The 14,236-nt window shown below is 42.2% G+C and overlaps 1 protein-coding gene across 1 annotated transcript in view; it reads right to left on the bottom strand.

Annotated features, from left to right (window-relative positions):
• Positions 1-3,786: 3,786 nt before the first annotated feature.
• The window catches only part of HTR4 (5-hydroxytryptamine receptor 4), a 76,258-nt gene continuing 65,808 nt past the window's right edge, over positions 3,787-14,236 (bottom strand). The window contains exon 6 of the mRNA XM_068409500.1: positions 3,787-3,874. Within this exon, the coding sequence (XP_068265601.1) occupies positions 3,787-3,874 (88 nt within the window). The remainder of the gene's footprint in view (positions 3,875-14,236) is intronic.

Raw genomic sequence — 14,236 nt, 5'->3', positions numbered from 1 at the left:
ACACTGTCTAGGGCCCACTTAAAGTCAGATGGCCCACAGTTTTAGTGTTAGGCTAGGTTTTCAATATGCTTCTGGAAGGAGTCAGCCTGTTGCTCTGCTTCCCTCTTTCAGCACAAGTAACCTCAATGCATCTTTGGATTTGCTTCTCTGGGCACATGCCTTCCTAACAAATGTCATGCAAGATCTCAGAAATGCTTCCGGAGCCTAGAAAAATACAGAAATATGGAAATACAACTGTGTTGACAGATCAGCCTCCTGAAGACAGTTTAGCAAAGGCCCAGCCAGCCAATTTCTTATTAGCTAGCGTTCTGCTAGCACATTATCTCTGGCAAGGAAGAGTGTCATCAGTTGTAATCCAAGAAAACATCTACAACAGGCATCGTGCATTCAAAAAAATGTAAAACGTTCCAAGACCATAAATGTGGTGGTGTAATAATTTGCTGATGAGTACTAGTATATTTATGTGAAGAAATAAATATATGGTTATGAAAGTGAATCTGTGAGAGATGGTGGGAAAGAGATGGAAAGGAAGGAAGAAAGGAGCATCCTTTTTCAGTCAAATTCACTGGAAACTCGGAGAAACAGAGCCACAAAAAACTACATCTGACTCCCCATTTGCAAATGCCTGTCTTGAGAGTGATACCCATAGCAGTGACATCTCTCAGTGTAGATAGCGAGAGGTGAGGAGGACACAGCACAGGTAAGGGAGAGAGAGGGCTCAGTAATGATCTAAGCAAAAGCGTGGGGAGAAAGACAGCTAGTGCACAAGAACTTGGTGCAGGAGCCAGAATTGTTCTGGTAGATGAACATTAGGAGCTTGTATAATAACCCAAGAGCTCATCAGTATTTTCAAAGTAATGGGGCCAGATTCTCCCTTGCTGTTACAGCTGTTTGAGTATATTGTGAGGCAGGTGGTAAGTATTACTTGGTAGGATGTTCCATATTGAGTGAAAACGGTACAAAAAATGAGCATGAGCTGGAGTTTACTGCAATGTACATAGAGGATTTTTTATTTTTAGAAGCAGCCAATGTGTTACACGTTATTCAGCACAGCCAAAGACTCTGACACCGCTAGCCAAAATGGTCAATGGGAAGATGAACTCAGAGGCTACAGGAGCAGCTACCTTTAGCAAGGGAAATCAAGTATGGGTCCTTCCCATGAGACAGCTTCTTTTCTGTAGAAATTCTAACATTATTGATGATGGACAATGTCATTTACTGGGTTCACAGGAGCATTGCTGAGATTATTGACTTATTAAGCAGGAGCTCCCAGGTGGTTCATGACAGGTTTACTGATTCCAGTGAGCAACTAGCCAGAGATGACACAGACCATGGACATTTCATGTTTGGAATTGGAGCCTTTTTTCCAATCAATCAGAGCTGTTGACCATTTTGGCTAGTGTGCTACTGATCCCACCAATAGAGCCTTCTGAACATTGTCCATGAGTAAAATTCAGTGTTGAGAAGTTAATTTTAAATTAAGAAGAGATCTATTACTAAAGCACATGAAAATACAGGAGAAAACAACACTTCAATGACAACAGCGGAAACAAAGAACACCATCGCTATTGCATCCCCATACTGCTGGTTCCATATCACTCCAAGAAATTTCACACCAATATTTTGATGCCTTTTAATGGGGACAGAGAACAGCTTTTCTAGGATTTCTTTAAGAAATTTGATACTTGAGGTGAAACCAAGACAACCTGTTTTGCAGTCTTGCATACCCAAATCCAGACAAAAACCCATGCGAGCAGTTCCACAGATCATAGGACTGAAGCAGCCCTGGATGGATTTTTTCCAAAACTTTCAATAATGGCCTATTTTTTTCACCCACTGCTCTGTTTTAGTGTTAATAGAGCTGAACTGCTAACGAGTTCTTTTGGAAACCTGTAAGAACAGGTCATTGCCGAACTGTTCCTAATGATGAACCAGGAATTGGCTCAAACTGTCTCACCCTCTCTTTTCCAATAGCTTGTGTTCTTCCCGTCAGCACCTATCACCACAAACACCAGTAGTTTGTCTCTTTCTAACTGCTAGCAATTTTCTATATTGCTAAGTGTCTGGTTTCTTCTAATGAGGGCTCGTTTTGCCCTGTGTCCTTTTGAATCCTAAAGGAAAATGATGTAAAGCCTTATCAGTGACAGTGTTATGTGGAAGAAGTATTTAAAGAAGTCAGACACCATGGCAAGGAAGCCAGTTCTTATCATGCACAATTTTTTTTTCCTACTGAGCAAAATTTTGCTTCTCCAAAGCAGGATTTGTTTGTTTACAGTAAATAGCTGTCACATAGCAACAGAAACATTACTAAATAATAATACATATAATGTTAAGCTCCTGGGTCTAGAAGCTTTTAATGAAAAAAATCACATTCCTGATAAAAAATAATAAATAATGTCACCTTTTCTTTTTACGTTAAAAATATCTGTACATGATTACACAATATAACAAAGTACAATTTTATTTTCTAGGCTCAGGGTGGCATCTCTGGGTTAGATCTTCATCTGAAAGGGTAAAGGCTTGTAGACTTGATCCTGCATATTTCCCACTGCATGAAAATCATTTTCCCAAAGTTGTGAAGTCTACAGCCTTGCCTACCCTCTCCATGCAAAGGTGGAAGCAGCTCACAAGGAACATAGCAACATCTACATGCAGGAAGCAGCTAAGGACTGAGATCTTTGCAGACAGACATGTGCATATGGTGGTACTTGAAAGTCTTGAAACTTCTTGCCTCAACTGGAAGAGAACAGAAGCAAATAGAAAAATAAAGATGGAAAACGTAAGTAGAAGTCTGTCTTCCTAATGTTGCTGGGAAAGTTTTTTAGATGGTATATTTTTCAAGATGGCACTTAGTGATCTATTACAGACTGACTCTGTCTCTTGACCAGCCTTTCTTCTTGGTAAGAATGCCCAAAGTTTGCTCAGATGAGGCAGCACTGGCAGCTTGCCTGCGGTTTGAGGGCCACATCCCATCCATTGGCTTCCAAATGGCAGAGGATGGCCACTGTCTTTTAGCAATTGGGCTGGACTGAAGCAGCGCTTGCAGGGCCTGCTGTTAGCTGTGAAAAGTCTCTGTAGGTCCCACTCCAGCTTGTCAGACACTATATACACCCTGTGAGTCTTCTACCAATTAACTTGGCCAGGGAACGCAATAAAAGCATTTACAAAGAAAGCTCTGCAGGGTAGGGTGAATCAGCAGCTCATGCTGACCTTTCACCAGTAACTGTAATCGAAAGGCAAATACTTTCTCTTATTTGGCTAAAGAAAATGCAGCACTGTTTCTCTCCTGACAGCATCCAGTCACCGGTGGGCAGGATCTTGGCAGACAAAGCAGGCGTTTTAGTCTCACATCACGTTAGGGCATTACAAGCCAGAACTTGTAATCTTTAAGATCTTGGTATCACAGGACAGAGAGGTGGCTTGTACACAGATGGCAGCTGGGAAGGAGTAACAGGAGTCCCTGCGCTGGGTGGTTTGTGTCTGTGTTTTTTCCTTACATTGACAGAAATCGGCTCACTCCTGGAGCGAGGCTCTGACGCAGTCATATAGTCCTGCCATCCTTGTGGATACAGGAAAGTCTCCTCAGCCATTCTGCTCATGTACCTGCCCATGCCCCCATCGACCTACACATGTGTGCAGCTGGACATTCATATGAAGTCAGTGCAGGAGGCACCATGACAATGCACATGAATGAGTTTTCATGAAGTCCTGCTGTCCATGAATCCTTTGGGTATCTTAAAAGGAACCTGTTCCTTCAGCTGGGCCATTCCTTTTCTAGGACCATGACTAGAAACAGGACTCTTGGGATTCAGGGTCATTGTGGATGGGAAGCTTCTCATGTTCCTGATGATGCCCGTTACGTAAAACAGTGTACCTAGGAGTGGAAAGACATAAAGAAAGATTCATTAGTGCTAGTTAAAAGGACAGGTTATGTAAAATGAGTTCTTGAAAACACAGAAGTACATCTCGACACAGTACATCTTCCAAATATCCAGATCCCACATTAAGCAAATGTGAATCCCTACTTTGCTCCATGACAGGAAACCAAATCTTTAGTTTCATGCAGTCAGGGCAATCCCTGAAAACCAAGAATCTGTTGGTTTTCACATATCTAAGGTGCAGCTGGTAATGAGAGGAAACCAGACCAAAGAACTAAGAAACACTGATCATCTGTGGGTGGACTAAGCTGAAGGCACTTCAGTTAATGTCTTCAATGCAAACCTTTAAAGAATCATTTGAGACTAGCTTGGGAAGTGAATGCTGTTTAAGATTAAACTGAGACCAACATTTCAGGGCATCTCCACTTACAGAAGAAAGTAGTCTCTGTCTATTGCAAAGCTGGGTTTAGTGCCAAGTCTAGTATGTCTTATCAAACCAGTGTTGTTCAGGTTTTATATCACGTATATACCTTTCTGATATTTTTCCAGACTTTGGACCAGAAGAGCAGAATTCAGTTGTAAGGTATTTCACATCCTCTCTTACCCTGTGCCTCATCTACCAGCCCATGTCCTGCTGCCCATCTCAACATGGCTTTCTGAACAGAACTGTTGATTTAGTTTGCTAATGACATGCAGCTCTTTCCCCTGTGCTGCTACGTGGTGTGGAATGCTTAGTATGAATAAGCAGATCTGAGGTGACAGCAAAAATGTTGGCTAACTGGAGTATAACTTTCTTAGCACATCTTTCTAGAATTTACAAACCCTGTGCAGGGTACAGAGCAAGCCAGGTATCTTCCCTTTGCAGTCCATTTCATTTAAACTAAAGCTGAACCAAGACATCCTTTGAGTAGGTCCAGAAGTAGGAAGCTGCAAAAGTAACTCTATTTTTCCCCAGTCCAAATGCATACTGGAGAAATCAGGTCTCTGTTAAGACTTTCCTCTCCTGTGTGTTTAGAGATGTAGATATATTATTTCCCTTTGTAACAAATATCCAAGACATACCTGAAATATCTGCATCCCAATAAAGATTAAAAAAAAGAAAAAGCCTAAGAAAATAGAAGAATATATCAGTTCTCCTGCTGTTAGCAGAGGGAAAAGAAGTACTATCAACCTTAGGATTTGTTTGAATAATCATTAGAAAAAAGCTCAGGAACTCCTCATTGTCTGCATATTCAAAAACTGATACTATGACATCAGTTTATTTGGCATTATTAATCTGGATGCATCTCTTTCTCCATTGAGTATACTTGGATCTTAGGCTCCTAATTAAGGTGCTTACAATGCCACTGAAATGTCTGAAGTCGATGATCTGAATATCCTACAAATGATGTATCCGTTCGTTTCAGCAGATCAGCCATGGACTCAAAATGAAAGCCCGGGTATAAACTGAACTGCCTGTCTGAATTTGCCCTGGTGAATATTCCTGGAGGAATTTACCCTCTAATGTACTAGATGCTGTTTTTCAACATGGTCAGGCTTGGTCGCCTTAATACAGGTCACTGTATGTGCAGATATATCCATCGAACCTACTCCCTTAGTACTCCATCACTTTAAATAACGATCGTAAATTTTAAAAAAATGTGCTAGTTCTGCCAACAAGGTACAGACTTGGTGTATGGAATGAGAAAAGACATTTTGCATCGAACACTGAACAGACACTCTGATTAGATGACCATGAAGCATACAAGTCATAATGTAAGTTTGTATACCAAGTCAGACACGGCACGTTGTGTGAGGCAACCCACCAAAGAGACCTCTAGCATGGCAAAGTCTCTGCTACAAAGGGTGGTACAGAGGATGAGAGCCAGGAGACCCCCTGCCTTCTGCACAAAGCAGACATAGTTCAGAGCAACTCAGGACTTGCTCAGAAGCACAAGACAGGCACTGAAAGCTGACTTCGTACAGGATATCCAAAGAGCCAAACCTTTCTTCTTCTTCTTCTGCAGTGGTCAGAAAACAGTTGTGCAAGATCAGCAATTTAGTAGGTGGTGCCGTTAGTTACAAAGGTGCATTAAGCTAAAGAGAAGTCATTAAGGTGTCCCAGGAACTCTTGTGGCACAAAGTGTCTGTCTGAAGCCTCTGGCAGTCAGCTCAACACTTCCAGCTGTTTACCCTGTGGGGAAAGAGGACCAGTAGCAGAGGAGGCAAAAGCATTTGTATGTAGGGTGCGAGATCTGCACTGCAGGGGTGATGGCTTGTGCTGGTACTGGCACGTCATTCCTAAAAATCTTACCAACATCTCCAGGAAACTGGTAAAGGAGTTCTCCACTGACAGGCTTTGTGTTACCAGGATTGCTTTCACATACTGTAGTTTTTCCCTTCAAATGAAAGTTCAAAGCTACCTGCCAGTGCCAGGACACCAATGTAGTGTCAGGTAAAGTACAGGATTATAACAGCCCTGCTTTTTCTCACACCACCATGTCTTAACTGATCTTCTGTCCAAAAATACAATTGATTTTTCAGGCATCAGTAAAGCAAGGGGAAGCAAGTTTCAGAGAGAAACCACAGCTGTACCTGAAACTGATTTTTGCCTCACCTACAGGAATGCACACCTAAGGTGCCTCCCTCATCTCTCACCCAGCTGAGAAGCCAAGCACCGGCATTTATCTCACCGACCGCAAGCAGAAAACAACACCCAGACCCTGCGTGCGTCAGCTGAGTGTTTCAAGAGAAATTTGTCAGGTAGGTTTGAGTAATGAATACATCTGAGGAAGCTGTAATACATGAGCAGGAAAAAAATTTAAAAGGTTTAAATGCATTAAATAAATTATCTGCAGCAAATTAGTTGCTCGGCTTTCCTGCCTATAATGAGTTCCTTCAATGGGATCTGTATGTGCTGGCACGTTAAGCTACCAGGCTCAATAACAAATAGCATCCCAGGCTGCCTCTGCATCCGACTCCTCCCAGAACTGGGGGTGAGTGTTACTGTCATTTCACCTGGCAGCTTTACTCAGATCATAAACGCCACCACCCAGCAATAAAGCCCAAGAATGAAAAGGCATTACCACCGCTAAAGGGACCCTGCTGCAGACTATTCACATACTTGCCAAATGGTACTTTAATTGTGATGATGACCAATTTGGAGATAATTGCTTCTCCATCTCCTGCTGTTTCTGACAGTCCAAGGGACTCTTTAATTAACTGGTTGGATTAGCTCTCAGCACAGCAGAGGGGAGCTGTGTGGTTTTACCCTCTGTAGGCCCACGACCAGAACAAGGATCTCCAGCATTATTCTGGGAACTCAGCAAGAGCCAGGGAGGAAACACCAAGGGGATACAGTGGCTGTTTGTAATCTTCCCACTTTCATTCCCTGCAGAGCTATCCCCCACACCAACTTGTACAATGCATTACGGAAGCAAAGCCAAAAAGTTGCTAGTCTTTGGCTTCCCCAATGAAAACCAGTCACCATTTCCATGGAGCCTGAAGTCCGTACTTAGTCCTCTCCTCCTGATGAGCAAACCCCAGGCATCCAGCTCTGTTCCCCAGGGTCACGCCTGTCTCACTGAAAAGCAGAAAGCAGTGAAATTTTGGGGCAGGACTCCTGGCTGTGAACACAAGAGCTAACTGCATCCATTTCCTTGACAGAGCACGACCCAGGAGGAGGGGAAGCAATACCCTGATGGTGTGTGTGCCCATCTTCTATCAGAGCTCACAGCACCTGGTCCAGTTTCCAGAAGGGAACCTCTGTCTGGAGATGGTGCCTGGGGTCCTTTGGACAGCAGGAATGGATGGGAATTGGAAGGTATCTGCTCTTTCCCAAAAATGCCTCCTACCAACCCTTCATGCTTGCAGTATCTGTGTAAAGCTGCCTACACTGGTTACACATACCCATGGCTCCTCTGCGCCAGCCTGGGAGGCACAGCTTGCAGTTCTGCAGCCATTTTACCCCTGAATTACTCCCCTGGTTTTTAACCGTAGTCCTCACTCTGAACACTCGTATCCATCCTTCTTCCCTAAGCTCCCTGCAGACTCGGGTTCACCATCCTGCAGGCAGTTAATCCCCGGGGCTGCTGCGAAGGGCAAGGGGCCCCTCGCAGGTACGGAAACTCTGTAAGGGTTTGGATCGCATTGGTAGATACTGCTCATTAATAACAAACCGACACAGAGAGAGCACGGACAGCCTTGCCCAGCTACTGCTGAACCACTAACGGGCTAAAGGATTTGTGTGGCAGCATCCCCTGCACTTTCCAAAGCCTCTGAACAAACACTGGGCTTAGTGTTCCCTCAGCAGTCTCTCCCCTTTAACCTTGGCAGGAGAAATAATTTTACCTAGAGGGTCATAAAAATAGCAGAGAAAAAAAAAATGAATAAATGTCCACAACTGTCCAAGTGCAGCAAAGCTTTCAGCTGGGCTGAAGGCAGATTGATGGAGGAAACTACAGCCATGAGAAACCCGCCGTAGGTGCGCAGCTGTCTCTGCTCTCTGTTTAGTGATCCTTTCCCAATACACCTGCTTACATTATTAATTGCTTCCATTTTTGAACTGGCAGAAGGTGGTTCCTGTTGTCCTGAAGTTCACTGGAGGCTGAGGTGAGGTTTGCAGCTGTCCCTGGGCTGGGTTGGGAAGGGTTCGCTTGTGTGTGGGGGTACCGGGAGCTGTTAACTCTCTGCTCCCCAGGACTTTTGCCAGCTAAATCTGCTCCCCCTCTGCCCGAAAGTGAAGGACATATTGTCACCAGGTAGAGAAGAGATTTTGCACACACATTCAGACACCGAGAGGTCAGTGTTGCTGCAGAAGTAGGTGGATGGGTGCATTTATGGTATATATGTCTGTTGCTGCCAGGATAGCTCAGGTCTCAGCTGGGTACACAAACGGCTGCAAAGTTTGGGGAAGTTTAGACATGAACTATACAAAAAGCTGATAAGCAGCAAGTTTCATTGTATTTGCAAATCTTTTTGATAATCTTTATATTATAAATACAGAATAGTTACCGCCTGAGGTTTTAAATACTCCTTGGTAATGCGTGAATGGAAGAGAAAAACCTTGTATCAAATTCTTTGAAATAAGTGTTGTTCTTAGCTCTTCACATTAAATTGTCCGAAGCCTGTGACATACTGCGCTGCAACAGTGGCCTTACAGATGTGCCAGCCGTGAGATCTCCACTGCCCCCACACTCACACAGCTCAGGAAAATCACCCCTAACTGAAAGGAAACTGTGGTCCTCGGGCATCCCTGTACTGGGATTTGGGGTTTGTGACTGCCTACAGGACTGATGGAGGGAACTCGGGCATGGCAGAGGCAGGCAAGGAGCATAGTTTTAACTGTGATATTCTTTAAAATTTGAAATAATCTGTTGACTTTTTGGCAAGAAACGGAATAAATCTGCAGGTTTTGTGGCACTGAAATTTGTCCTGCGTTTGTGCCAGTTTCTCTGAATTTGTCTTTTTAAAAAGAAATTTAAAAGCAATAATTCTGTAAAAATGACAAGTGAAATTTTTCATTTAAAGGCATTGCAATTCGTTATTGTTTTTGAGTAGTGTCCTTTATTAATATTTTTATATTAACTCTTTCTGTCAACTCCTTGCATTCCAAATGAAAAATTCCAAATTAAACCAAGCATTAAATTTCAGCAAAACCAAAACTCTGAAAAGTCTAAATCCATTCATGTTTTCCTGACAGTAGCACACTGTAGTCCAAATTAAAGCAGAAATCTGTTGTGCTGAGCTCTGGCTAGCTCCTTTTGAAGACAGTGCATGCCCTGAAAAAATGTACAGGCTAGTTTAGTTTACAGCTGAGAGATTTAACAGGTTGGAGTGGATGTTTAAGGGAGGTCAGAGTATCTGAGAAACATGCAATTACAGACTTACTTGCTAGGTCAAAAATAATGAGTTTCAAGCTAAAATCAGAGCGGTATAGAAAATGCTTTTCCCATTCTCCAAAAGTTTTGAGAGTTTCAAATATTTTCCCCATTTCTGATCTGATGCAAGGCTGCAACTTCTTATGAGACAGAAAAGAAAAAAAAAAAAAGAAACAGAAAAGAGCTGACTCCAATTCATGTTCAAGGCCTTTTTCTGCCTTTTATCAAGGTGTCGGATCTGACCGCTGTGTTACTCGCAATTTTGTGTGAGTGAGCACTCACTCATCTGCCTCTCTCTTTCATTTTCCCCTTTTTTCAGTTGTTGATTGCCAGCACTCCAAATGAAACATTTCAAAATATGTTTCTTCCTTCATATGCAACTAGAAACTCCTACCAGGACCCCAAAAAACTTCTCAGTAACAGCTTTTGTACAGCCAGTTTGCATCTTTGAAGGTTGTGACAATGTTTGCAGATGCAACCCAGACAACACAAATATTTCTGGTTATTCTTAGTGAACACAATCAACTTTTCCACTGCTCTCCCATTCCTTCCACCTTCGGTTCTGCTCCCAGCGGGCTGAGACAGGCAGACAGGAGTCCTGCACCTTTGCAGCTCATTCTCCACCATCTCCTCTGAGTTTTGCCTGCAAAATTCTGAATACCCCATAGTTGTGCCACAGCTGTGGGGTACAAGTGATGCCAATTGCTTTGGTGCAGAAGAGCAAAGCTTTCAGCCATAGGAGAGCTGTAAACTATGCTTCTGAACAGCTCACCAGCAGCACAGCCCCCAGACTACTCACTGAGTGAAGATCTGCCACTTGTAATGGGGCATCTTGAGGTAGCCCAGGTAGGATGTATACACAAAGAGGTGTGAGGGCCAGGAGTTAGAAGCCAGAAAATGGCCAGAACTGAAGAAATGGACTTCATCAATCTCAACAAAGAAACCTTGACATAGGATCTCTACTTTCATCCATGTTCAGACCAGATCCTGAGGTCTCGATGTGAAAACAGTGGGGCAGGAGATCTCAGAAATAAAATACTGCTAAGGAGCTGAAGTGCAAAGAATTCTCTTCAGATCCATCACGCACCTTGCAAGATGATGAAGCTGGTAAAGTGAAGCTGGTAAAATAAGATTTCCAAGAAGGAAGACAAATAGCTTATGATCACTCCGAGTTACATCACAAAACCTCTTATTTGCAGAAGAAAAGGCAGAAGTAAACACTTGTTGGGACTAGAGGAAGAAAATATGTTACTGTGTAAGATGTGATAAACTGTGTAGACTCACATTTTGCCTGAGCAGAGATTCCCATTTTTAATAACGGAAACTACAGTCATTGAACAAAACTACCTAAGGTGATAGACTGTAGAAAGAGTCTGCACATAGGTGGAAGCTGGCTGGAGCCACATTTTAAGTGGAATTGAGCTTCCAAATTGAATGAAGAACTGAAACTTTTCTTAGATTCGAAAATCGTGTTGGTCCACAATTTATCTTTCCCTGCTTTGTTTTTTCTGTCACAGCTGCACAACTCTTCAGTGCTTTCCCATGTGGAATATATGCAGCACCATCATTGTAGCTTCACACTCAATATAGTGTCCATTTCTCAAAGCTCTGTTTCTTTTGGATGGACTTACAGAGAAAGAATAAATATATCTCTTCAATATCAAATTGGGATTACAGTTAACAATCACTTGGCAGACCAGAGTAGGTTATTTTAATGAACACATCATTCTGAAATAAGCCTTCCACCATCTGTTCAGTCCCATAATTATAAATGCAAACAACATAATTCATAAATGCACTACAAAAGAGAGGGAAAGAGAGAACAGCTTAAGATGACTGTTTGTTAGTTATTCCAGACAGTGATGCATCTGCTTACTTCATTCCTGTTTCAGGAGCAGGTAGAAAACAATCTGTTAATTCTGTATTTTATGGCAGTCACTAACCCACAGTAAGTGATTGCCTGTAGATGACAGAGATGTTGTTAAGTGCAGTACGGTTTCTGGTTGGCATCGTTATTTAGCCATGTCTACGATGGAAATGCCCAAGAAAGATCACATAGACCACCCTGAATGCCAGTGGGCCAGCAATAAACTTTGAGCATGTTTTTCAGAACAGCAGGAAAGAGCCGGTGGCACTGGATTGTCCCCCAGGGTTACAGGAGCTAAGGGTAAAGATGGCAATGCTATTTTCTCTGTGAAAAGATGCTTCTGACATTTTGGAAAACTGGGAAATCTTGGGAAACAGTCAGAAAGTTGAGAAGGGTGTCAACATAAAATTCAAGAATCTCTGGAATCTGCTATTTTAATTTGCAACATAATTCATTTTGAAAGAGGAAAAAATTTTTTTTATCTGAAATACACAAAATGTCAAAATGAAATGAGAACAAAAGATGTTGTTTCATTCCCATTTGCTGTTGAAAAAAATGAATATACATAATACAAATTAAATGTATTTTCATGAAACATTTGATTTTAATACAGCTGCACGTTTAATTTTCAAAAGGTCAGTGCAGAATTGTCCCTCTCTCACAATTACCAGGTTCATAGACTCCATGAAATCAAAAGCTTTCTAGTAACTCTGTAATCTCTGGCTGAATGACTCATGTTTCCAGCCACTAACATGAACTTGCATATTTGGCTATCAGTGGAAAATCTTTATAGCAGGATAAGAACAATACCCCCCAACTACTCAATGTGATTCCCAGGGCAAAAGGGAGCCAGAAATTACAAGCTTGTTCTGTCTTTTTGTTGACATGTATCAACATTGCAGAACAACCTAAACAGATTTCATATTCAATGCTGCAAAACTTGCAAGATATCTGATACTTCCAGGATTAATAGCTCCTGTCGTTTCTCCTTGGTTTCTCATTTCTTCCTGTTTCTGAGATGAGCACGATACTTGCAAGGTTTCCTAGCAATAAGATTTAAGCTTATTGTATATTGTCCTTCTGCTGCAACCCAGAGGAGACCAGCACATTATCAAAGGTGAGTTTACTAAAGGTAGGTCTTTCACTGCGCCTTCATGTGACTACCTGTGATCCGCTTTGTCCAACAGAAGCAAATTCAGAGAGAATTTCTCTTCTAAACATATGAGAAACCAATGAATATAAAAAGAGTGCGTGAACTGAGGAAACACAATGAGAACTGCTCCAAGAGAACTCCCTCAAATATCAGCTACATTCCTTTAACTCTGTAGAGATACACTTAATGTTCCTCTCTGGTGTGCCTTCACGCGCAGGGCTCCCACCCGAGCGGGCTGGAGGAAGCAGGATTTCAAACCAGGCGAACCCAGGCATGGGGATGGTGAAACCATTATGGCTGGCTGCTTCTTCTGCTTGGGAGTTGCGTTAGTCTGGACAGCAGACGAACGTCTCCATCCCCTCCTCCTGTGACTATTTCTCTTCATTGCAAGCTGACAGCCTGCAGAGCCTGTAAAGATACGGTATGATTATCTGAGTAAAGTGGCTGGGGTAGATGATTTGCTAAATCGCCTATTGGAGCTCTGGTGGAGAAACAGCCGACCAGACACAGTCTCTGTCTGTCCCTTTGATGCCAGGCCCAGGAAAGCACAGTAATGTGGCCAAGAAAAAGAAGTACATCCTCTGCAATGAGCCTCACAACAGGGACCTTCCTTTGCCTTCAGTGCCTATGATTCCAATTTTGAGCAGGGATCATCTTTTATCTGTGTGTAAACCCCACCTAGCCAGTGGATTTGATGTCTCAAGCAACATCAGTCTATCCCCAAAGAGAAAATATTCCTGAATTCTTAAAATGCCCTAGCCAAATTTAAAGCCTGTCCTGGTCTTATTATTTAATTTTATTTTTTTTTTTAAATAAGGAGGAGCAAATATCACTGGACCATTCCTCCTTAGAGATGATGCAGTCCTTTCGGAAAACATTGGTAAAAACCACAGAAATATCATCAAAAGTTCAATTTTCCCATTGCAGCTAAATGGTGAAAATCTGGATCTCAGGAAAACATTTGGATTGCTAAATTATTTATATGGATATGACAGCAATGTTGATTTTAAAGTCCTTTGTAGTCAAATGTAAATATAAATTTGTCTCTATCTCATGACCAGTGTTTATTTTTTTCCACTCTTGAGCAGTTATGCTGGATATCTTAATTATCTTTAAATCAAATAATGCTGTTCAGACCTCGTGAGCTGGAATTAAGCACTCAGCATTCTTTACTAAATTTCAGTTAGAGGTTTTAAAAACAGCTGTCTCCAGCCCACATAATCCAGCCTCCGGTACTTTTTGTAAGACTTCTTCATGCCTCCTCAGATTTAAAATTAGCAGACAGTTCTCCAAGTAAGCAAAGCCTTCGAGTGAGAGAAACATACTGCTGGAAAAAACCATTACTTTCTCTGTATCTGACAAGTCACAGATAACAAAGAAAGCATCTATCAATAAGTTTGTTTCTCTCCTTTCTTTTTCCTTTGTTCCATCATTCCTGAAGGATGTTTTCCTTAGCTGAAGCTCGCCTGTTCTCTCACTC

Source organism: Nyctibius grandis, chromosome 10 (genome assembly GCF_013368605.1).
Source record: "Nyctibius grandis isolate bNycGra1 chromosome 10, bNycGra1.pri, whole genome shotgun sequence".
Lineage (NCBI taxonomy): Eukaryota > Metazoa > Chordata > Aves > Nyctibiiformes > Nyctibiidae > Nyctibius > Nyctibius grandis.
This window is presented reverse-complemented; position numbering and strand designations above follow the sequence as displayed.